The sequence below is a fragment of the Lepidochelys kempii genome, chromosome 3 (genome assembly GCF_965140285.1).
Source record: "Lepidochelys kempii isolate rLepKem1 chromosome 3, rLepKem1.hap1, whole genome shotgun sequence".
Lineage (NCBI taxonomy): Eukaryota > Metazoa > Chordata > Testudines > Cheloniidae > Lepidochelys > Lepidochelys kempii.
Window position 1 is genome coordinate 146,197,428 of NC_136382.1, and position 26,324 is coordinate 146,223,751.

General features: G+C 40.1%; 1 protein-coding gene and 1 long non-coding RNA gene across 4 annotated transcripts in view; one reads left to right on the plus strand and one right to left on the minus strand.

Moving 5' to 3' along the window:
- The window catches only part of LOC140909329 (uncharacterized), a 119,102-nt gene that overhangs the window by 1,416 nt on the left and 91,362 nt on the right, over positions 1–26,324 (minus strand). For all 3 annotated transcript variants that reach the window (XR_012158178.2, XR_012158180.2, XR_012158179.2), the window contains one exon: positions 3,598–3,703. This is a non-coding gene — a long non-coding RNA (uncharacterized LOC140909329). The remainder of the gene's footprint in view (positions 1–3,597; positions 3,704–26,324) is intronic.
- Positions 3,163–26,324, plus strand: part of LOC140909328 (visual pigment-like receptor peropsin) — a 43,854-nt gene continuing 20,692 nt past the window's right edge. The window contains exons 1-2 of the mRNA XM_073338371.1: positions 3,163–3,283; positions 14,051–14,256. Coding sequence (XP_073194472.1) covers positions 3,163–3,283; positions 14,051–14,256 — 327 coding nt within the window. The remainder of the gene's footprint in view (positions 3,284–14,050; positions 14,257–26,324) is intronic.

Below are 26,324 nucleotides of genomic sequence, written 5' to 3' on the forward strand. Positions count from 1 at the left end.
CAGTGGGGCTGCTGGTGGATGGAAGGCTCTGGGAGCGGGGTGCTAATGGGGGGCTACTGGCGTGTTACTGTGGCTCTTTGGCAATGCACATTGGTAAATTCTGGCTCCTTCTCAGGCTCAGGTTGGCCACCCCTGCCGTAGGGGTTTTGAATACCTGTATAATTCAGGTCTCGATTCATTTTGCTGCAGTGTTTGCAGCACTGTGTTTCGGTACTTGGGACAGAGTCACCATATGCTAAATGAACCTGGGACGTGAACCCCGCAGCTCCCACTGAAGTCAATGGGAGCTGGTAGGTGTTCAGCACTTGTGGAAATCAGGCCATTTATTTAGATGCCTAAATGGATGTAGGTGCCTATCTTTGAAAATCTTGGCCCAGGGGTTGAAGTCATTTCAGAGACATGCATTAAGGAGAGAGCAAGAATCCCACTTTCTGATACAGGAATTGGCTTTGGCTAAACCTATTCTATTGTGTCTGAAACAGGATGAATTGAGTCTATGTGGGTGCCCTCTCTCCCCTCCCCCCTAGCAGATATGGATAGGGGATTGCCTACATGCGGACAAAAATCGATGTATCTTCCTCTGCCTCTTCTAAGATGCTGCAACATCTTTTATTATTATCCTCTTTATTTTCTTTTCCCCCTCAGGATGACAGGCTTAATGACAAATGAAGGAAAAGCCTGAAGTAAGGTATTAGTCTGCAGCAGCAGAGATAAAAACAAATAACTGATTAAGAGAAATTTGCAAGTAAATATTTGTCTACCTTTCACCAAGTACAGCTGCCTGAGGCTGGTCTGCTGCCTGAGACTGAGGCATGTAGGAACAGGCTTCTTCCTCTGGGGAGTGGCCCAAGTGGGGTAGGTTAGCTGTTTGGAGTCCCTGAGAGGGAAAAACCTGGGTTTCTTCACAATTATTTGGATTTTGGCTTTTTCAGTATTCTAATCCCTGCACAGAGGGATTAGAATGGGTATGTAATGCTGTATCTTGATGATGCTGAACGTCTATAAAGGGTATGACTTTATGTATTTATATGTTGTATTAATAGGCCTGAGGAGAAAAGCCTGTTAGCCCTCTAAGAAGCAAAGCAGGCTGGGATTACCTGCTAGTAAGTGCTGAGCAGGACTCTCTTAATCAGTGCAAGGCTAGGATCATTAGGGGAACGGCCCAGAGAGTTTTTGCACCAAAGGAGATGAGACAAACTCACTCATGGAGCCAAGGACATGCTTGATCTGGGCTTTTTTTTTTTTTTAAATAATAGCTTGGTTTGTGGTAGGCATTGGGCTGACTGTACCATCCCAGTAAACCACCTCTGTAGTGAAATGGGCTTTCCTCTTTCTAGTGCTCATCACACCCAGGATCCACAATGCAGCATCTCCTTTTCAGTAAGGATGAAGTTTAACTTTTGAAAGCTGAAGTCCAAGCTGAAGGCTCAAACAATCTTTACATTGGGGTCTCCGGTACTGGTGCAAGCCCTTAGTGCAGACATGCCGCAGCAACAAAAACTGTGACTTGCACCACTGTGGTTTAACCCAGTTTGAAACTGGTGTGAACTGCACCAGTGCACATCTCAGTTTACATCAGTGCAATGTATCTGTGCTAGGGATGTGCACAGATGCAGCTACGTGGGCTTTCTATACCAGTGTGAAAAAAAGAAACCTAACAAGAGATTCAGAAAGGTATTTAGGCACCTAATGTCCACCCCTGCTGTAGATAAGACATCAGTCACATACGGGGCGGTATTATAAGTAGTTATCTCATAGCAGGGAGTTGGGTAGAGCTAAATGTGGGGGCAGATTCTGATCTCTGTTGCACTGATGAAAATCTGAAGTAATTCCATTGGTTCCAGGGAGTTACTCCAGCATAACTGATATCAGAATCCAGCCTATAATTGGGCCAATGCATCCAAAAGAACTAATAATCATTAGAAGACTGTATCTTCAGTGAAGACTAAATAAAACAAATGGTGAGCCCCTGAAATCACATGCAGTGGCTGCTTTCAAAATGAGGGAAATCTCATTTTTCTGCTGCACAGTGCATCTCCAATTCTGGTGGAAGCTGCAAGTGCTCAGCACTCTGAAAATCAGACCCATGCTATTTCATATTGCCTACAAAACAGAAAGAAAATGATGTTTTTTTTCTAATTAACAGCAGCCCTGCCTATGAAACAACTGTATTTGCATTGAAGCAAACTGATTTCCTCTGCTATATGAGAATAAAACTGATGAGTTAGGTTATTACACACTGGGGCTAATGTGGCCCACAATAAATCTACCAGAAGTAACATTCAGAGAGTTTAGGTGGGATACACAGACACACTGGTGAGAGTCTGAACTTTCTTGCCTGGCCCTGGTAACCTGACATGGAATCCCCCATCAAATGACAGGGCTCACTAGCCACTATACTGGAGGCTTCTGCTCAGAAATCAACATGCACATCCACCTTGAAACTACATCATCTGCCCAGATTCTAAACCTTTGTTCCAAAGCTTTAGCTCGCAATTTCTACAAAGTGAAACTGATGATTTTTAGTGCAATCGAGCAAATGGACCAGTGGTGGAGCACAGTATTATTCAGTGACAATTTTCAGGAGACTCTTAGGTAGCTCATAGAATGCAGTAAAATGCATCCATAAAATATATTTCTCCTCATAAAATATGGGCCTGAACCTTCTTCATTTGAATTCAATGGTAATCCTCATTGTCTTCAGTGAGGGCAGAGCAGGTGCATTATGGTATTTGTACAATAATATATACACTCGTGCATGCATGTTTGTGTATATATATCCTTAGGGTTATTATATTATATGACACATAGATGTATTTTAAAGAATGATCATCACTTTGTCTAATATACTCTCTCCAGTCACTAAAGACTTCTGCATTTAGCAGCACCAGGGATATAAGGAAATCTGCTGCCTTGGTCTGGTCACAGATTCATGAGGTGTATTAATAGATAGGATTAGAAAATAAGAACAGGTCAGAGGGCTGCAAAGCTCTTTCTTGTCTCTTGAGATTTCCCTGTTTAGTTTCAGCCTCAGTGCGCTGCTTCCTAGAATGCAAGGAGCAGAAGTTTAAGAAAGCCAGAGACCATTTTCTTTTACTGGGCATTTGAGACTAAGCAGGGGGGGCGAAAGGACAACTTCTGGGTCACGGGCTTTGCCTGAAAATGTCTCTCCAATTTTCTCCACAGGCACCATGGAGGAACAACAACATCACCTTTCTGAACAAAGAGGCTCCTGTCTCAGAACAAGGAGAGACTATTATAGGCTTCTACCTACTGGCTTTAGGTATGTACTGTATCTCTGAATGGCTTATGAAATGAAACTCCTTTTAAGTTTGGACTAAAGTTCAAAGGGATTCCTATGGTGTTCATCCACAAAGGAACAAGATATCATAAACTGCAATTTTTCTTCAGAAAGTTCTTTCAAAAAAAAAAAAGGGGGGAGCTAGTGTTTTGTTTCATTTTATTTTATTTTAAATGCAAACATTTTTATTGGGGGCAAAAGGATATGATATTATAGTCCAAGTTATTTCTTTAACTAAGGTTCGTTTAAGATGTGGGCAAAAATAAAATATCTTGTGCAGAAAAATATGACATTACCTTGTTTTCTCAAAATATCCCAATGGCATTCAATTCGTGTTCTCTGCTTCTAGCTTCTGCTTATTGAAGTTCGTATTCAGATTGTGTTCATCAAATAGTTCAGCTTCTAAAACGAATACATTCAGTTAAATGAAATAGAATTCTATCATTGTATTTTATATTTGTTTGTAAAATTCTTCCATCTAATACGTTATATACATTTAGAGGAAACTTTCTTGATCTGAGTCTATTAAAAATTTCTTTAAGTACTAAATTATTACTATCAGTAGTTACAATAATATGTGCATAAGTCTAAAAACTTGATATTCAGATTACATTGCAAAGCAGTTATTATACACTCAGATTAAAAGTGATTGAAAATGGAACCTCGTATTAACTCATTTTGTTCCTAAGACATTTTTTTGATTAAGTACTGTATTGTAATTTACAGCAAACTCAGTGCAGGATGATGGTGAATTACAGTATCTGATGTTCTATAGGCAGACTTTATGAAATTTCGAAGAATGTAGATGTACCAGTTGACAAAGAAAATCAAAATAGCCATTTATTTTTCTGACTTCATATGAAACAATATCAAAAGGTAACTGTTTTCTAGAGAATGTCACAATCACGTCCTAGCTTTATATTGATTCTATCTAATCAAGCTATCTATGTTTATAAATTATAAAGAAATGAAACGGCATATAGAAGACGTTGCGCATAATGAGAACTCCATACCAATGTAAATGTACATAGAAATAGTTCCTGAGTACAACCATTGAGAAACAGGCTTGTAAATTAAATAATCACGCTACATAAGCTTTTCTTTTTCTAAGCTTATCATGTATTCCCCCTCAGTACCACCAGCAGCTGCAAACCACCACCTGATACTTATAAAGGAAACCACACAGCCATGATGAAGGGGCTTGAAGGCCTTTCCTTATATCTATATGAGACTGGCATCTTTACCAACAAAAATAGCAGACATAATGCAGTTGGCATAAAGAATAAGACGGTCCAGAAAAAAGTTGGAAAAAAATGGCAGCCACTTTATGAGGAAGCTGAATAAAAATAATGTGGTCAAGAGGAAGTAGAGATGTTCTGATTTATCCCAGACCTATGTGCACACTTCCATACACGTGCCTGCAGCAGCCTAGAAAGCACACAGCCCTACAATCAACTACTGAATGAACCACACTAGAACAGGTTTCAGAGTAGCAGCCGTGTTAGTCTGTATCCGCAAAAAGAAAAGGAGTACTCTCAGTTAGGGCTTGATCCTGTGTTTGTTGACGTCAATGACAAAACACACACTGACTTCAGTGGTTCAAAATCAGCTTTTAACTGATTAGCCCTGCTGAGAATGGGATACAGTTATTGGGATACAATGTATTGTATTGGGATACAATGATTACTTGTACCCACCAGACTCCTCCCCAGCAGTTTGATGCTGCAGGTTTCGCTAAAGAAATAAAAATGATACACTGAAGAATAATAAAAAGAGTTTTCCCTTTCTTTTACAAATATTCTCTTTTGGGAAATTTCTCAGTATGCTTAGAGCTGGTTGACATATTGGGACAAATCAATCCTTGATTTGTGAATCTGAAGGCTCTAGTACACTCACTGTTAACTTCAGTAGTGAATACATTCTGATTTGTTTTATTGCTGGAAAAGCTAGTAATTTCCCAAGCAGACATTATTCCTACTGATCCTGTGGACCACCTCAAAGTCTCACAAATGATTAGCTAGTAGAGACGATTGAAATTTTTCATTCAAAATATTTTTAAATGAAAAATGCCGTTTTTGTTAAAACAGATATTTCTGAGGTAAATGTCAATTTCTTACTATTTTGGGGGGTATGGGGTGAAGATGAGGTATACATAAAGCTGAACATTTCAGTTTTTTGGCCACAATGGTTTGTTTCTAGGATTGCTGAGAACCAAAAAATGCTGGTTTCAGTCAAAACCTGGAAATGTGTGAAGAAATTTTTTTGATGCCAATTAAAAAAAATGTATTCTGTTACTCTTTATTCCCTTAAAAAAATTATTTCCTTGCCAGTTCTACTCGCTAGCATCTCATCCATATGCATATTTAAACATTTTCACATTTCTAGTGCACTTCTATTATATATATTACAGGACCAATGAATTCTTATGTTTATTTGAAATTAGACAGAGGTACGAATCAACACACTAGATTCAAACATTCCCAAGCTTTGGATTCAGAGCTACATTTCATCTAACTTCTTGCTTTAAGGCCTAAACTCTACTCATAACCAAGTTTCTCTATTGCTTTTTGCCCTGTACTTTTTTAAAATGTGGTCCTACTATGATAACCGACTCCTTAAATATGGCAGGAAAGGTTTCCATGTTTGTTAGCTCTCAATTGCTCCACTGCAGATATCCCATGTTTATAAGTAGAGAAGTTTCATAATTGGCAGCCCTATTCACTCTAGCTCAGGTATAATCGCCAGTAAAACTTGTCCAACTGAGGTGTCTTAGAGGTGTTGGTCAAGTGCAAATGATATGTACAATTTTCCATTTGGAACTTAATTATACATTCTGTTGATGATGTAACAAACAGGAGATACTCTACCTCACTTTCCCATAGCTGTATTGACTTTGTTCTGCAATGTTAACCGTAGTATTTATGTCAGTAAAGTCAGACGATACAAGTAATTCTACCCAGGAAGCAGGGCTGTGGTATAAGGAGGTGTTATTTTTTACATTGTCACTTTTCGCTCATAAGGGCTTTCAAGGAGCAAAGCTTGCTCTGGAAGGAAGATCATTCAGTGTATATGTATTATACTCAGGTGTCTGGCTTACAGCAGGCAGCCATAAGAGATCATCTGAATTAGCAATAACCCAGAACAAGTATCATGTTTATACAGAATATCCTGCTAATATGGTGCCTGTGAAAGACAGTTGTTGTACTTTGGCACCTGCTAAAGAAGGTGTCCTACTCGCTTGAATCCTGAGATTTCAATAAAGTTTGTGGTTAATTATCCACATACATATTTGTGGGACTTTTTTTTTTTACCACATACATATTTGAGGGACTTCAGCACTCCAAATACTGTACTTAGGGACGCATTCTTTCTTCGCAGGAGATATCACAATAGAGCTGGATGAATTATTTTCAACAGATTTTTTTTTCAAAAAGTGCATTTTTTGGTACTCTAGATCTACTTGCAAATTCAGGTAGAATTTGACAAATAGTTTTGGCTGAGGAAAAAACTGATTTTTTTTCAAATGAGTTCTAAACTTGACTTTTGTTTCAAAATGACATTTCAAATTCAAATGTGGCCAATTTTTTCAAGAAAACAAAACCAAAAAAAAAAAAAGGCTGAAAAATGCCTTAAAGACTGAATCAAAATGAAAAATTTGAAAAAATAAATGTTCAGTCAACCAAAATCAGAAAAAAAAAATGAAAACCCCCAAAATATTGTTTCAAATGGACCCAAAATGTTTTAGACAATTTGATACGAATATATTTTCAAGTTTTCCTATTTTATTAACTCCGCTGTAATCAGCATATCCATGTAATCTCCACACAGTCAAAACAAAATGTAAGACCTATTTCTTTGACCTGTCCTTCCCACAGAAAAACCCCTCAAAACAAAACAACTACACAAAAATTCAAACCCCAGAGAAAATTAACAAACAAACCAATTCCTGAAAATAGGACCTTAATCTTAATCTTGATCTTAAACATGAAAGGGTAGGGTGAAAAGCAGGTTAGAAACTTTTCGGATCTGGAATAGTTTTTAATGACAACTCTGCCATTCCTATCCTAGATCATTTTTAAACAATGTGTTTTAATTTTACTTCTTGGGCAAACCTCTTCCAATATGTTTGTTTGTAAGCCGTCTCCTTCCTCAACAACAAAATCCAAACAAAAAGCAATCTATAATCGTGGAAAAGCATAGTCAGAAAAAAAAATAAAAATAATTGTGTTCTGACCTCTAGAAAGGACTACTTCCAAACACAAAAACAATGCCATTTAACCTATGATTGAAAAAAGCAGGGCTATAGCACGGTACCCTTAAATTGACTTGGTCCTGTTTATACAGGCAAAACCACAATGAATTACAATACAATTGGAGCATAACCTCATTCCATGGCATTCTTATAAATGTAGCATACTCAGAACCATTCTGAGCCACATGGGAGATTTTCTCTTTCTATTCCTGTTCCTTGAGCCAATGATTCATAAAGTCTCTCAGTGTATAAGGCCGTAGTCTACCTGAGCAGAATTTTAGAGTAGCATTCCCTGTAACCTACAGTTTTGCTTCTTTCTTGTCATGAACAAAAGGGCATATTTAGTACACAATTCCTCTAGTGCATCAGTAATTTGTCTTAATTCATGGCCTCTCCAAATTTAGCTACCCAATCCAATTTCTGCCCCAAACAGCAGGTCATTTGCCTCTGATAACAGTAGTGTCAATTTTGCCAGCTGAGCCTGACACTTCACTTTTACTGTCTTTCCCCCATTAGTTCCAACTGGTGCGCTGTCTGTGTTTATAGTGCCATATTGATGGGTTGCAATATGAATTTGCTAACTCTACTCCTACACAGTTTTTCATAAATAAGGGGACCGCAATAGTCCCAGTCTGGGTGTTGAGAAGTCTAAGGGTAGAGGAGGAGGTGTTCTGTTCTGGCTTGGCATGAAGACTGCCACCGGAAGATATGATAGCCAAGTGTGAAATCTGCTCCCAAGAGCTTGCAATCTAGGAAGCGTGACTATGTTGTTGTTTTTCTGATGTCTTTCAGAGACCCTGACAGTGTTCTCCTTTCTTTTCACAAATGCAATCTCATGTTTTTTCTAAAAAAAAAAACCAAAAAAAACCACCATCTGTCCCAGCTTTGTTTCCAAGTTTGTTATGTCTGCAGTAAAGAGGTTGAGGATGATTTTATTTATTTGTTGTTTGTTAGCTTTTGTTTTATTATGCAGCTTGCTCCAGCAAAGAGCAATCTGAATCAGGATGTGTGATGAGTGTGACAGGATGTTCTGGTTTATTTCAATAAGAGCATCAACAAAACTCTCCCGCAGCAGATTGAGTTCAGTCAGTGAATGAAAGATAGCACAAACATGACATCCTCAGAACAGATTGTCATTGCCAGAATAATGCTGACATCAAGTTATGAGCAGCTTTAGAGACCTGATTAATGCTTACTGGAGTGTCACATACATGGCAGCAAAAGTAAACTATTTTTAAAATGCTGCCATTTTGATCTAGGCTAGCGTAAAATGTTGGCCTTTTTGAAGATTCATAGATTCCAAGGCCAGAAGAGCATCTAGTCTGAACTCTTATATAGCGCAGGCCATAGAAGTTCCTCAGAATACTTCCTAAAGCATATCTCTCAAGCATCCAATCTCAACTTAATTTGTCTAGCTTCAGCTTCCAGCCATTGGATTGTGTTACACCATTCTCTGCTAGACTGAAGAGTCCATTATTAAATATTTGTTCCCTATGTAGAGACTTATAGATTGTAAGCAAGTCACCCCTTAACCTTCTCTTTAAGACAAATAGATTGAGCTCTTTGAATCTATCATTATAGGGCATGTTTTCTAATTCTTTAATCATTCTCTTGGCTCTTCTCTGAACTCTCTTCAATTTATCAACATCCGTCTTAAATTGTAGGCACCAGAAATGGACATCTTATTCCAGCAGTGGTTGCAGCAGTGCAAAATATAGAGGTAAAATAACCTCTACTCCTACTTGAGAGACCCCTGTTTATACATTCTTTGATTGCATTAGCTCTTTTGGCCACAGTGTCACACTGGGACCTCATGGTCTGCTGATTATCCACCATGCCCCCCATGTAAGAACATAAAATGGCCATACTGGGTCAGATCAATGGTCCATCTAGCCCAGTATCCTGTCTTCCGACAGGTGCTTCAGAGGGGATGAACAGAACCGGTAATTGTTAAGTGATCCATCCCCTGTCACCCATTCTCAGCCTCTGGCAAACAATCTTTTTCAGAGTCACTGCTTCCCAGGATAGATCCCCCTATCCTGTACGTGTAGCCTAAATTTTTGTTCCTACATTTATATTTAGCCATATTAAAACACATGTTGTTTGCTTGTGCCTAGTTTTCCAGGAAATCTGAGTGCTCTGAATCAGTGATCTGTCCTCTTAATTATTTACCAGTTCCCCAGTTTTTTGTCGTCTAAAAACTTTATCAGTGATGATTTCATGTTTTCTTCTAGATCATTGATAAAAATGTTAAATAGCATAGAGCCAAGAACTGAGCCCTATGCGACCGCACTGGAAATACACCTGTTCAAAGATGATTCTCTGTTCACAGTTACATGTTGAGCTCTATCAGTTAGCCAGTTTTTAATCCATTTAATGTATGCCTTGTTAATTTTATATCATTCTAGTTTTTTAATCAAAATGTTGTATGGTACCAAATCAAACTCTTTATAGAAGTCTAAGTATATTACATCAACACTACTTTCATCAACTGTACTTGAAATCTCATCAAAAAAGGGTGTCAAGTTAGTTTGACAGGACCTATTTCCATAAACTCATGTTGATTTGCATTAATTACATTTTACCTTCCTTTAATTCTTTATTAATCAAGTCCCATATCAGCTGCTCCATTATCTTCCCTGGAATCAATGTCAGGCTAACAGGTCTATAATTTCCTGAGTCATTGTGTTTACCCTTCTAAAAAATTGATACATTAGCTTTCTTCCAGTCTTCTGGAACTTCTCCAGTGCTCCAAAACTTTTTGAAAATTATGAGCTCCTTAGCTAGCTCTTTTAAAACTCTTGGATGTAAATTATCTTAACCTACTGATTTAAAAATGTGTAACTTTAGTAGCTCTGTTTGACATCCTCCTGAGAGACCGGCCATAGATTTCTTCTGATGTCACTTTGCTTCCTTTATCAATTTTCTACAGTTCCTAACTTCTGATTTATATTGATCACTAGCAAATTCCTCTTTATTTTCTCGCTCTTAGCCAGTTTCTGATCTATTGCAGAGCTTTGCCCCTCACTCCAGGACTCCTCTGTTTTTTTAAGTAGCCTCTTGTGAGGGCATTTGTGAACGGCCTTTTGAAAGTTGAAATAAATTATGTCAACTGGTTCTCCTTTATCCACTATTTTATTGACTCACCACACGGGAATACAAGTACCTCTTAGTTGTTCATGTACCAGATGTTTCTTTCCATGCTCTTTCCTCAAATGTGATCTATCCTGATATATGTGCCATCTGCAAAGCAATTGGGGGGAATTCCCCCCAATGTCACAGATGGTGAAGCCCTTGCTTTTCTTTTTCACTATATTGCATTTTGTCCTTTATTGATCCTCTTCTAAATTGTTTTGTAAACTAAACTATTTGTATTGGTTTATGTACATAATAGTCTGTGACTTTAAAAAGGCACATCAATGATGATACAGGGTTCAGTGTTGCATGCTCAATGGTCTGGTAATGTATACAATTTTAACAGATCCTTGGTAGCGGGAATTCTTTGCTGTTACATGCAAAAACACCAGATGGCGCTTGTTTCTGGAGTATTTTTATGAGGGTGTCACTGCTTGCCTTAGAATTTGATGTAATTAGAATAACTTCCCTTCAGTTTGTTGCTCAGTACATTAACACATTCAAATTGCAAGCCACTTCACACATCTCAAATGTTCGACGCAGCAGAGAAAGCTTGTCTGCTTGCTTCTAGTAAAATCAACTCCCTCCACCTGTGGCTGTGCCATGCACAAGGTTGCTCTGTAATTTCACTCACCAAGAAATGTCTGCATTTATTATAAAGTACCCCCATTACGCTCTCTCACACTATCATGCTCCAGATTTCTCTCTAGTTTCAAATCTGAGAAAGGTCTGTGTTTCTTCATGGGAACAGATCTCTTCCTCTCTCTCATTTAACTTCTCTTTTAACTGAAAATTCTCCTAATTCGCTGTGCTACAGAGGTAGTTCTGTATATTCCCAGCAAATGCACTGTGTGCAAATGAAATTTACATATTAATAGATTTTAAGGAAAACCCACCCATCCTCTCCAGTGCTATGGCAGCCTTTTAGCATAATGACTTTATGAACCACTGTTCAGGAACCTCTGTTCTGTAACATTTAAACATTCTCTATCAATTTGTATGTATACGGAAGTAATGAGTTACAAATCAAGGGCCAAATTCTACTCTTATTGAATTTGTGTCAGTCCAAAGTAATTCCATTGACTCACTCCGGTCTTCGGCTGCCCAGTGCTCTGGTGAATTCTGTGTTGTTGTAGAAGATACTTGTTAATTTTGCCCTTTATGGGTTGATGGCCCAAGCTGGTTAGCATTTTGGATCAAAGTAATAGGAAATCCTTTTTTGCCTCAGGAGTATCTTCCAAGTTAACTTGTCCTGACTTTAAATTGTTCATGCCATTAGTGAGATTTCACAATTAACACTGCAGAGCTAGACAGCTTTCTACAAGCCTTTAGGAAGATAGTCTGTCCCCTCATGTCCTTAATGTATTGATTCCCCACTTTGGGGGTGATTAGTGAGACTATTCAGGGATATTCTACAGCCCCTCTGCCCAAAAATTTCTTCAGAGCTCCATTTAGCAGTAAGCCTCCTAATACACAGATGGGTCCCATCTGCTGGCTGAATCTAATGTTGCAGGGTTTGATAAATCCTCTTTTGGAGCCTATGTAGGCAGTTTCTCAAGATTTTAACCCTTAAAACTGTTTCAAATAGCAATTGTCTGTGCTAACCAGGTTTCTGAGATGGCAGCCCTTGCTTTACAGAACCTATTTTTAATTTTCCATAAGGTAAATGACATTCCATGCAACTTGTGCCTGTGTGCTTTGAACCTGATCCCAAGCCTATTGAAACCAATGGAAAGACTCCTGCTGACTTCCTATAAGTTTTGGATCAGGCCCTTTGGCCCAAACTTAAAACCATGACGCTGTTCATTGTTGCAAAGTCTAAGGCCTAGATGCTCAGAGGTATCTAGGCAGCTAGCTCCCATTGATTCCAATGAGAACTAGGTGCCTAAATACATTTGAGGAGCTGGGCCTAAGTGATTTAGGGCTTATATACATGGGGACATCCAGGAAAGTTAATCTGAATTAACTAAAGGTGTGAATTTAAACCTCACTAAACCTCCAGAGCATCATACAGAATTGAAGTGGCCTTAATTTGGTTTTGTTTCATTTACTTCCAAAGTGAATTAAACGAAACAAATTAAGACAAATTTAATTCTGATTAACAGCAGCCACACAAGGATTTAATGTGGTTTAACTAACCTACTTCAAATTCACACCTTTAATTAATTAGAATGAACTTTTCTCCATGTCCCCATGTAGACAAGTCCTTAAATTTTCAAAAATGGCTTGGCATTTAGGAGCCTAAGTCATTGGGACATATGCTCCTAAGTGTTCCTAAGTGAAAATGAGTCTTAGCCATCCAAATCACTTAGGCCAGATTTTGGAAAATATTTAGGCACCTGACTCACAGGAGATAGAAACCTAAGTACCTTTAAAAATCTGGGATTTAGGCCTTGCAACACTGAGAGGAGCAATGCCTACATGCCTTTAAAAATCATGGTCTCTGTGCACAAGTGCCTGACTGATTTTTCACCAGATTCATAATTCCCTTCCTACCTTATGCTCTCCCCTTCCAACAAGACTGATGGCTGCTAGACATCACCACACCTTCAATATCAGAGGGGACACACAATTCTATCAAAACAGGGCTTTCCAGTTTCTGAGGGCTTGTTCATTTATTTGAGGTTGAAAGATAGGACACAAGGCCTTAAGAATATTATCTTCAAATGGATTAAAATGCGGCTTCCTGAACAGTATTCCAATCAGTATTCTTTGTCACAAGGAGATCACAGACTGTTCCATGAGAAGCAATTCCATCTTGCCAACTGAAAAGGGCAGCGGTTCTCTAGAACTGACTGGCAAAGCTGCTATGTGGTCATCTGCACACACTTTTACTAGCCATTATCAGGCAGATGGATATGGCATGCCTCTACAGCTGTAGCTTTTGGTAGAATTGTTCTCGTCTCTGTACTGGGAATGCTTTATGGATCCCATCTATTTAGAGACTTAATTTTTCTTTACCTGTGTATGGTTGTTCTTCAGTGGACAAGTGCATTGTTGCTATTCAGTTTTATTACCAGTTTCAGTGGTAGCCCTGTTAGTCTGTATCAGCAAAAAAAATGAGGAGTCCTTGTGGCACCTTAGAGACTAATAAATTTGCCACAAGGACTCCTTGTTTTTTTTTTCTCTTACCAGTGTTATTCAGAAGAAGGAAATTAAAAAGTGAAATGTACCTGGTTACTCAAGGAGACCTAGTACACAACACAGTGGAGTAAAAATGTTCGGGTTTGTTTGTTTTTAATGAAATAACCTGCCATTGTACTGTCCATCAATGTATGGGCGTCATGCATTTATATACCACACTGTTTCCTGATTTTTTGTTGTTTGTTTGTTTTTAATCTGACTTTCCATTTATTTTTCAGGATGGATGTCTTGGTTTGGAAACAGCATTGTGATTTTTGTACTCTATAAGCAGAGAGCTGTCGTGCAGCCCACGGATTATCTTACATTTAATCTGGCTGTATCAGACGCAAGTGTGTCTGTGTTTGGTTATTCCCGGGGGATTATTGCAATCTTCAATGTCTTTAGAGATGATGGATTCCTCATCACATCGATATGGACATGCCAGGTAGGAATGCATTATGTGGTGAATTATTTAATTAGACAAAATAAGTGGTGCTATTTCTGCATGCGTGCTGTCTATAAATAACCAGTCAGGCTTATAAGAGTGAAAATTAGTGGTGAATGACTTCCAATGGATCATAGTTCTGGTTTGGTTCAGAAAAGCATCCAAAAATGTGGGTGTTTCTCTAGATTTACCAGCCATGACCAGTTCCAAGTGATTTTCCACCCCAGAAATCCCTTTACCCAATAAACTGCTGAGACTACACTTAATGTTGTACTGCTCCTTATAGGTTCATTGTTAATTGGTATTGCTTATATTGCAGTAGTAGTGCCTAGAGGCCTCAGCCAGGATCTGTGCCCTGTTGTATTCGGCACTCTTCACTCATGCAATGAAAAGGTGGTCCTTGCTCCACAGAGCTAACAATCTAGCCTCCTCCAGCATCTTCAGGGGGTAATCAAGTGGGCTTGCATATTGCTACCCAGTACCTTTTGTTGTTGGGAATATTTGTGAAGCCCCGTGTTTATATTTTTTGTCTATTTTAACATCTTACAGTGCCAAGTTTATTGAACAGGTTGGGTAGGAGCTGCTCCAGTTGCAACTTGATTTCCCAGATGTCTTTGTTCCCTTCCAGTCTGATGATTTGCATGTGAGTTTGATATAGAAAGAATCTTGTTAACTATGGTTAATGGTCTCTTTCTATTGGTAGCCATTGGTAAGGGGTCCTTGCTGATTTTGTTATAACTATCAGCAGCCTTCGATACCACTGACCATGAGGTTTTATTGACTCGCCTATGAGACTTTACTGGACTGGCTTGAATAGCCCTTTTACTGTGTTTACTGTTCTCTGGGAGGGGCCAAATAATGGTAATGAGTACCTGTCGTCTTCCCATAGGGTCCTCAAATACAAGTTTCCATTTGCTCAGGAAAATAGTGAAACATTTTGTGTGATGGCTGCCATTTTTGCAGATACAAGGGACCTCCAGAGCTAAAAGCATGAGTCTCTACCGCTTGAGATAAAGAGCCAGCTGAGGCCAGACTCTGAGGCCAGACTCTGATCCTCTGCAACAGAGGGAGACACGTAACATATAGTGACCAATGGGTTACACATATACTGGATTGCAATATGTGAAGGACACTCAGATCTTCATGTGCTTTACACTGAACCCAGATACTGAAATCTCTTTGTTTTCACAATGTCTAACAGAAGTACAAATGTAACTAGTAGCTACTTGTTTTAGGCTCAGTCCATATAAGATGGCTGCAGTGGTGAAGGTATACTGTCTGGGAGTCATTGCTGCTCTTGCATGTCCAGGTGATAGTCGTGGCATTTAGTAATTTTTTTTTCATTTATGTCTGGCCCAGGGGTTTTTGGCTCGTCTTTTATCATGCAGACCTTGCCACAGTATTCCACACTTTTGTAACCTCTAACTACCAGAAGCTGGGAGTGGAAGATGGGATTGATTATTTCATAATTGCCCTGTGCTGTACACTCCCCTGGAAGTTCTGGTATGCACCACTCCTGGAAACAGGATATTGGACAGGATACAGGAAACCAGAGACAGTTTACGGGGATCATGGTCTTCATCCACTATGGCCTTTCTTATGTTCTTAAGGCTGTATTACTGTCATGTGCTTGACTTTGGGCTACCCTTGAAAAACACCTGGAAGCTTCAGTTTTGCACCACTTGAGTGGAGCAAGTTTCATTCTTCTAGAAAAGTCACTAGGTTGTCTCTTCCACCATTTGGGAGACCAAGGATTCTAACGTTGCTCAGATTTAATTTTTAATAGTTCAATTTTATTTAGCATCATTTCAATGCTATTAATAATGTTAGAAAGTTCAGCCTACCAGCTCTGCTTTTCTCCAGCTCTTGGAGGTCCTGGCCAAGTTACTCATTAAGGGCTGATCTACACTAAAGATGCAAGTTGACCTAAGTTATGCTACTTCACTGTCTCTCCCGCCGACTTACCTTACACTTCTTGGGTAGCTGGAGTACAGACGTCGATGGGAGAGTGCTCTGCCATCAACGTAGTGGGTCTTCACCAGACCCGCTAAATCAACCCTGCTGCATCGATCACAGCAGGGTTGATTTAGCCGTAAGTATAGACAAGCCCTAAGACTTTAAAGTTGGACACAATGGAACAAAGGGCACCACTTGGTCAAATGGAGTCTAGAGCAAAAATTATACATCTTGTGCCCTCATTATTTTGTTTGATATTCATTAAGGCTCTGACCCAGTAAAGCACTAAACCAGATGCTTAACTTAAGCACATGAGTAGTTCTGTCAAAGTCAATTTGTATCTAGGGGGAAAGCCTATTTGATTAACAGATTTTAAGACAGAAGGGACTGTTATGACCTAGTCTAACCTCCTGCATAACAAAGGCTATAGCATTTCATCAAGAAATTTCTGCACCAAGCCCATAACTTCTGGTTGAGCTACAGTGTATCTTTTAGAAAGACATCCAGTCTTGATTTAAAGATTTCAGGTGATAAATCTGCCACATCCCTAGGTAAGTTGTTCCAGTGGTTTATTACCCTCTCTGGAAATAATTTGTGCCTTATTTCTAGCCCAAATTTGTCTAACTTCAGCTTCCATTGGATCTTGTTACGCCTTGTTATGGCCTTGTCTGCGAGAATAAAGAATACAATCAGAAATGTTCTTCCTGTGCAGATACTGAGAAGACCATGATCAAGTCACGTCTGAAACTTCTCTTAGATAAACTAAACAGATTGAGGAAAAATGATGGGCAATATTATGGTATTTGTTAATTCTGTATTTTGTTATCTGGTAGTGGAAGGAGTGATGAAGAAAAGTGCTACATGGCCAGACAGACAAACCATTAATGGCTAGATTCTGCCATGCTTGCTCATGGTGAGCAGTACTTTATTCTAACATAGTCCGTTTTACAGATAAGGAAGTCAAGGCACAGACAAAGATGAAGTGACTTGCCCAGGATCACACAGGGAGTCTGGGACAAGAAGCAAAGACAGTCTCCTGACCTTCTGACTTGTGGTTCTAAGCCTTACTCACATCAGCATCCTTCCTCCCATTTAATTTTAAAGGCAGGAAGGTATAAATTCACATAATGTCTGTGGGGGTGGGGTTTTGTGTAGGCTTTCTTGCTTTACATCAAAATCTTTCAGTGATGAGTGTTAAGCCACATCTACACTACCTGCAGGATCGGCAGGTAGTGATCAATCTATTGGGGATAGATTTATCGTGTCTAGTGTAGACGCGATAAATCGATCCCCGATCATCCTGCTGTCGACTCCGGAATTCCACCTCAGTGAGAGGTGGAAGCGGAGTTGATGGGGGAGTGGTGGCCGTCCATCCCGCGCGGCGAGGATGCCAAGTAAGTGATTCTAAGTCGATCTAAGATATGTCGACTTCAGCTACGCTATTCTCGTAGCTGAAGTTGCGTAACTTAGATCGATCTCCCCCTTCCCCCCCCCCCAGTGTAGACGACACCTTAGTGTAAAGGCTGTACAGATTTTTCTCCTAACCCTTAATCTAATACATTCTGCTTTATAAGATTCTGCTTAATATTACTGGGCCACATTGTACCCCTATGTGCAAACAACTCTGTAGGTCTGCTTCCTGGTGGGCTTTTTTTCTGCATTCTCCCATTAGAAGAAGGGTTTGGCTCCACCACCTCATCCCATTGAAGAAACCAGGAATCTATATCTGCATAGCTCCTGGGTATCCTCCAGGGCCATAGTGCCATCCTCCCAAAGTCCCTGCACCTCCACATTGGTATTCAACCCCCTGCTTCTCTGCCCTAGCACCCTGCAAACAGAGTTTCATTGGAGTCATGCTGTCATGATTGCAATTTAAAAGGGATTTCCCAACCCATAGCTTCCTCTATGACCCAGTCCAACCTCCCCCTGGTTCACCCGTGCAGATAAGGGCTTCTCAGGAAAGATAAAGCTAATACTGTCTTTGGCTGTTAACGTTCTTCCTGCAGTGACTGTGTTTGTCTCAGCAGGATCACACCCACTGCATCCTTTTGCCCCTAACTAATTTGCAGATCCCTGAACTCATGGACAGTAAAGCAGTCTAATAATTTTATTCATTAAAAATGGTGATTTGTCAAAACCGAAAGTGTTCGTGTAAACCAAAAGTGTTGGGTTGGACAAATTTCTTGACTCAAAAAATGTTGAGGTCAAGGTTTTGAAATGGTCAAAATGGCTCATTTCAGCATTTTTAGAATGAAAAATTCCAGTTTTGTTTAGAAATTTAAGCTAAGAAGACTGAAACAGAAAGGTTGAAATGAATTGGGAACTAAACGTTTTGAAATTATGGAAAGGAAAGGTTTCAATTGACCTGAAACAAGACAAAACAAATTGTTTTCTCAGGTCACTAATATTTTTGAGATTTTTACCTTTTTGTCCTGATTCAAGACAGGAAACATTTTTCAACTCTTGAAAATACTTGTGGGACAGGAAAAATGTTTCCTCCCCAGCTCTAATGGATGGTCTTGTGTGGGATTTGAGGGATGTAGGGGAAAGCTGACACGGCAGATGCTGACTCCCCAACCTGTCTTTCCCATGGCAAGAGGGAGATATGCATATGTAGGGCCCCCTTTGTGAGAAGGTGTTTAGGGTAAAATCTAGCTTATTGGCTATTTTCATTTACATTTGTGAGAAGGATTATACTTAATATAAGTGCGCACTGTGTGATGGAATCAAAAGCCCCTTTTCTATGTCTCTTTCTTTGTCTTGTCAGCTTTGCTGCAGAGGCGAGGAGGGAGTGGTGACAACAGTTGAGAGAAGCCCATTTTTACAGCTGGCGCCTGTTCCTACCTTTCACACTAAGTCACAGCCTGTCAAGGAGGCATGCTTTGCTCCTTTCTCCACAGGAGAGTTAACTTACCAGAAGACTACTGTTCTGATCTCAGCAAAATATTCTTGTTCTCCTTCAAAATATGTGCCCCTACATGTCGGTAGAAAGAGATTTTATCTAAAGAAAGCTAGTTGTTTTAGCAAAATTCCTCTATTTGCTTTCCATGCACATTCACAGCTGTCATTCTTGGGTGTGTTTTCAGAGAAATTATAGGAGAACTCTTTCATTTACTTTATTTAATGCACGGCTAAGAAGTCACCAATAAAACAAAAAGTGATACTGAAGCTGAAAAATTCAGATCCAGAATTTAAAGCATTTCAAATGTTGTGTTTGTTCAGAGGAAGGCTGGTGGTGGTGGTAGGAAATTAAAAGTGGACTCAGGAAATGTAGGTTCAATTCCCAGCTTTGTCACAGACTTCCTGAGCTTGGACTTGGGCAAATCGCTGAGGCTGAAATCCTGGCCCCACAGCAGTCAGTGGCACTTACAGCTCAGTGGGAGGGAGGGACTAAGTTGGATTTAAGCCACCTTTATGTCCTGCTGGACTGGACTGCTTGAGGGGGCTGGGAAAGACCTGGCATTGCTTGAACAGCCCTCGTCACTTGTCTATGCTATGGCAGCCTCCATGGGCTGCACTATGGGCCACAGAGCAGCCTGGAATCTCTACGGTGTGTCATGTTGCAACCCTGCCCCCAGCAACTCCTTCCATATGGCTTGTGAGAGGGTCCTCAGGAGGCAGCCTGTATATTCCACAGTGCCTGCACATGGAAATCCTTCTCCGGCTGGAACCAGGGCTTTTAGAGCCCCTTTATGCTGCTCTGGCATTTTTGCGGGGGGTAATGGGGTTGGAGTAGTTGGGGGAGGATCTGGTCCATAATCTTGCTGTGCCCGAGTTGCCTGTCTATAAAGGGGAAGTAGTTGTACTTCTTTACCTCACAGGGGTATTGTTGAGGATAAATTCTTTAACATTTGCGAGGTGCCTAGATGCTATGTTGGTGGAGTAAGTAGATTTGGTCCTGCCTATTTTAAACAAGGAGCCATTTGTAAAATTTGGATCTCAAGCAAAGTTTTGAATTGTTTGGATTTGAGAATCTGGTTCAGACCCCTCTGTATTAACAACCAACCTGTTGCCTGTTCTAAGGAAAGGAACACTTTAATTTGCACAGTGTTGAATTGAATATGTCTGCTAATTCTGTGTATGAGCTCTAGAAGTTACAAGTTATTGTTTCACGCATATGAATGGACATCCATTTTATAATTAAGAATGCATATATATATATATATATATATATATATATGGATAGTAATATAGTAATACGTTCCCTAACCAGCCACAGGGGCAAGATACTCCTTTCAGTTACAGATGTGTAAATCCAGAAGAACACTGCTGAAAAGTTATTGGAGTTATTCTGGATTTATGCTGGTGTAAATGAGAGAAGAATTTGGCCCAGCATGACTAAAATAACTCTTAAGGGCCAGATTTTGATCTTATTTATACTTGTATACATCTGGAATAACTCCATTTATACTTGAGTAGAGTTACTCTGGATTTACCCCAGTGCAACTAGTATATTCTCATGTTCCCTCATTGTGATGTTAATAAGTGTTATAAGGAATTATTTATTTTAAAAAAAGGCAAAGAAAGTTAAAGGTAAAAATTCTGAACAAACATATTTCAGGTTACTCTATCAATTTCCCTCTTTATATATGGCAAAAATTTTAATAAACGATTCAAACATTTAAGCACAATTAAAGTTAAATAGAAAAATACATTTAGGGCCTCATTTCTGTTTCCCTTTTACAAAATGGCAGTTCTAACACAGGAGCAATTCAGCTCATAGCTCTTGTAAGGAGCAAGATATTTACAAATTATTGGATCAAATTCTGATCTGCTTTACATCATGTAAATCTAGAGCAATTCCATGGCCTGCACTGAAGTTACAGCAGACTCAAACCTTAGTGTAACAAAAATCAGAATTTTCTTGGCAGGATGAGTAAACAAATGGCACTGTGTCAAAGTTTTACACAAACATGTGCTAGGTGAGAGATTGTGTAAATATTTCCTTGTAATAAGAGCATGTAAATAACTGAGCTAAACAAAATGTATCTCACACAAAAAGTTCTTTTTCCTATTTATCGAAGAGCTCAGTCAACTTTTAAATTAAAAGTGCAAAAGCCGCGGGGTCTCTGAATAAAGTTACTGATTATTCAAGAGGAACAGTTTGAGCAAGCTGTCACTTGTGATAAGCAAGATGTGTCGGCTGGCGGAAAGTATGCTTTTTTCTGTGGAGGTTTGTCTCTGTGTCAGTTTTAATGGGAGTCAGGCTTCTGAGGACAAGCTCATACCCATGCTCATATTCCTTTTCTTAAATCTGACAAAACAGAATGCAGTGAAAACAAGAAAACACATGTTAACATGTTTCATAATGTATGGCCATAGCATGCTATTGGTTTTTATACACAAGCTACCGTTAAAATCAGTGGGCGTTGTGTAAAAAAAGACTAGTGGCACAATACGTGTGTGTGTGTGATTTTAAAACTCATTTTAAAATATTCAGTACTTCATTACAATAATAATGTTCTTACTATTTAATGCCCAAACTTCATATGCATCTTATAATTCAAACAATATTGGGATGAGCTCTCTCACCCACACCTGCTAGCCTCAGGACTGAAATCTTCATCTTCGTTTGCATCCACTTGGGGCCTGATTCAGCTTCCATTGAAATCACTGGAAAGACTTCAGGACTTTCGGTCTCTACTATACATTTGGGAGAGGCAGGAAGCAACCTAGGGGTAGTAACTCCACATAGATGCATGTCGTCAGCTGCCTTTATGAGACACTGATTGGGAAATAAAATTAGGAAGAGAGAGAGAAATGGTTCCTAAATACTTATTTCTGGGGTGAAGGGAAGGGCCATCAAGCATACACAAATAAATGGAAAGTTACTAAATAATGAATAGAGAGGAAATTTTATCAACATTAAATACTCCAAAGAACTCATCCGATGGCAGGGGAGTACGGCAAGCCTGTGACAGCTGAACATCTAATGTATGAACTATCTAGATAGATACTAAATACTTAGACAAACAACTAACCCACAGCCTGGGCAGAGGAGAGCTGCTTAGTTTTCAGTCCCTTTGTTCCAAATAACTTTTACTCTTAATGTTTATAAACTGAGCCTAGAGTGCCATGGAAGATTATTGTTTGCTAGTCCCTGGTGCCGTTGGTCTAGCTGCAGGTCTGTCTGTTTGCTGTTAGTCTCGGTGCCACTAATTTTGATTGGCTGTGCTTTTCGGCATATCATCATCAAGTCACTCTCTGGCAGGTTAATCTGTGCCAGTCCTCATCTCACTGGCAGCCAGTCTTGATTACCAGCTGAAACTGGCTGGGATCACTATTTCGGCTGTGTTGCACATATGTACAGTTATCTCATCAGGCATGGCCAATCTCTATTTTCACACATTTGGTCGCTTTCACTGAGCCAGTTTTCTGCCTCACTTTGGCCTTCCACCATGGTCTGCTTGACTACAATTTTGGTCCTAGTTCTGAGTAGCCAGCTTTCACTATCAGTCATGTTTAAGGAAAGTTTCCTTTGCTAAGTCAGGTTGTCATTTCCCTTTATCTCATGCACTCATCTCTTTTGATCTACTTGACTATTTTTCTTTCCTCTGCCCATGCCCTTCTTTGATCTCCATGATAAGATGAAGATTTAGGATTTACCAGATCTAGTTATTCCTGCTCCTGGGGGAGAGCTCGACAGAGAAATGAGATCTCCCCTCTTATTGTTCCAAAACACTAGCCTTTGGAGCCTTTCCACACAAAAAGACTTGTCGCCAGGTAAAAAGAGTATCTCTATCCTTTGCATCTCCATTTGAAGGGGGAGAGGTTTCTCCATCAATTCTTCCCCCCTTGGAAGAAAGAGGTACCTCCACTCTCTTCTGAGAAAGATTTTTTTCTCTTTCAGAGGGTTCACAGAGGCTCTCTTCTCAGGAATCTGGTGACTCTGATACCATGGGATGAATTTACCTGGCCTCTTGTTCTGCATGTTTGAGGAGGAGTGGCTGACTTCTGCTGGTTGTGCCTAATCCCTGGCACAGCATTTAGCTGCTCCCGCTAAGTTGCAATTGCTGAGCTAAGGTATCTTCAGCCGTCAAATTGAACCAAGATAAGAAGTCAAAGTTGTGGTCTGGCTGCAGACCAAAGCCCCTCTAGGATTTTCCCACCCTGTTCAGAAAATCTGGAGAAAGCAGAAGACTGTTTTTTGCCCGGTTGTAGCTCCGTTCTCTATCCTCTCATTGCCCTGCCACTGTGCATCAACCCTGTCCTGGAGAGGTCGAGGCAGCAGTTCATTCTCTGGGCAAATGTAGTCTTTGGCCTCTGCTGGGACTGCCCACAAAGGGGTCAGTTCACGTCAACTGTAATAGTTGTGCCTGGGTCGAGATATGAGCCAGTGACCTAGAAAATCCCCTGAGCGATCAAGTCCCCCATTGGCCAGTTTTCTAGTTAACAACCATGAACAAGTCTCTCCTTTCCATAAAGAGTCTATTCATAGGGTCTACTGCAATAGATGTTCGTATGGAAGAGACAGTGAAACGTGTTAGTAATGTGATGTTGCAAATGACTTTCCTTAACAAGGGGAGGGAAAGAAACACTACAGCTCTCTGTGTGAGCACTTCAAATTCTACTAAAGCTCACTTCCCAGCAAACATACAAAGCCTCCCCTGTGCAATAATCATAATACCACTACAGAGCTGCTGGCTTCAGAAGGCCGCTGCCACCAGTGGGAAATGGGGGAGGTTTGTAAATTCCTGAAATAACTAAAATGGAATAATGACTAGTGGTCTACAAAGCACTTGCTCGTGGTCCAAGGAGAGCCCACTAGTCATATGGCCCTAGCAGCTTTTTTTTACGGTTGCTAAGACCTATATTAAGGCCAGGGTGCCTGTTAGGCTCCCAAATCTACATTTAGGCACCTTAATAAAAGTAGCCTGATTTTCAAAGGTGCTAAACACTTGCAGTTCCCATTAAATTCAATGATGCTTGGCACTCTGGAAAATCAGGCCATTTATATTTAAGTGCCTAGCTATGGCATTTGGAGCCTAATTTTAGGCAGCCAGGTTTGAAAGTTTTGGCCCAGATACCTTACTGATGTTACTTCCTCGTGTGAGCAAATGCTATAGTAACCACAGAGATGTTATATTTTCACAAATGAGGTCATGAGACATTCTGCCTGTTAAGAAGTGCTCCACATGAAAAAAAAAAATTGAGAATGCCCCTGTATTCATGTATTGTTTTTATTTTTCTGACATGCAACTCCTCTGAGCCTTGCAAAGACTACAGCAGATAGGTAACAGGGGAAATAACAGAGAAAGCCAAACCAGTCTAAAACATACCACAGTTAATTAAGATTTACAGGGCCTGGGGCAAAACTTTAAAGCCTCGCCACCCTATTTGTGTTTTTAATGAGCTCCCTCCCACCTTTTTGCCCATTGTGTCCTGTCTCCCACATCCCTGGAGGTTTTTCCTGGCTCCTTGAATTAGTTTGATTTTAAATGATTTTATGTTTTTAGACTAGCCCGCTAACCAAGATAATGTTTTTGCACTCCAGTTTTCCTGTATGGTCCCAGGCGAGGTGACTGAGGCAGTGACAGCACTTCAGGCATGTGACTGAGGAATTAAGGCAAGAACAACCAGGTTTCAGGGGTTTCCTTTCTACTGTATAGCTCCTGAGTTGCTGAAGACAATGGTGCACAGCATCTCTATGTACCTCAGTCTCAATCCCCACTCACTCTCTGTCAAGCTCACCCCATCCCCATCTTATTCTCCCATTTAGTACCCACTCACTTTTCATTTGCCCAATCATCCCTACACTCACCTCACTCCATCTTGCGGTCAACTCATCAATTCCATCCAACTGCCCCAGCACACACACCTCCCCCCTCCTCGCCCCCCCGGCCACCTGTCCACACAGCCACTCAGACCACTCACTGCAGAATTCTCTCCCTCCGAGACCCAGCGGGATCTATGAGCCAGTCATCTTCTCCCCTTGCATCCACATGGTGTTGGGTCAAGTGTTGTTCTCTTTTTCTCCCTGGGGCTTTCCCAGGCCAGCGTTAAACTGAACCCTTATGTTCCTGAACAGATGCACACTGACTTCACTGGGCTTCATAAACGTTGCAGTAAGAGTCTATGCATGTAGCTCTGCTTGCAGGAAAAGGATCTGAATCACCAGTACTGCTTTCCGCAGCAGACAGATATTGGTGAAGGTTCCTTATCCAAAAACTAACCCGGCTCAACCCCGTGTAGCTGGCATGATTACAACCCAGCTCAATTTTTGAGATGCTTGAAATAGAACTGAGAGTGGCTCATTAAGAAGTACAGAAACCAGATTTTTCACAGAATTGTATCAGCCCTGAGGTATATGCAGAAATACATTTGGATGTCTGTGTCGTTCAGTCGTCTGAGTTATATATGAGATTCCCACAAGGAATTACACTGAATGTAAAAAGGGCTTGAGAACTAGCTGCTGCAGGTCTTCACACATAATTAGTCAAAGTATGATATTGCTCGGATTTTGTTTATATTTAGCTTATCATTTCTGACATTTGTGTAAGATGAAAATAACCCAAAGCCAAATCATGAAAGTGGCACTAAGAGCATTAACAGATAAAGCAGGTGTTAAAGGTGCTGTGTACAGGCTATATAACTTTAGATCTGTATTCAGCTCACCTTTACATCCTGCTCAGCAAAAAATGGAGTATGTTAAAGATGAACTATAAAGTAAAACACCAAAAGACTGGTTTTGCCCTTTACCGCTCATGTATAATGGTCAAAGATGGCCTTTCGAGGCCCCTCCATCCCCTCAAAAAATTATTTTTTCTGTGAGGATTTTACATATGAAATATTATGGCTATAGGAAGAGTCCTAACTTCTGTCTCTTGGCTGGAGGACCTTAGCAATATTTAGAAGACCTTAACAGAGTAGTCACATAAGGCTGTAACCTGAGCTGCAGCTGTCTCTGGAGGGAGACAATTTAGATTGAAAAAACTAAGTGGAAAAAGATTTTTTTCCCCCGCCTCTTTTTTTTGCTTTGCAATTCACCTTTAAGTAACATAGATGGAAAAGACAACAGCTTTAATTTGGGGGAAGAGGAGTTAGTCAGAACCAGCATAAACTTGAGCATCACAGATGAGGATATTGGGCCAGATGGAGTTATGCCAGTTTTG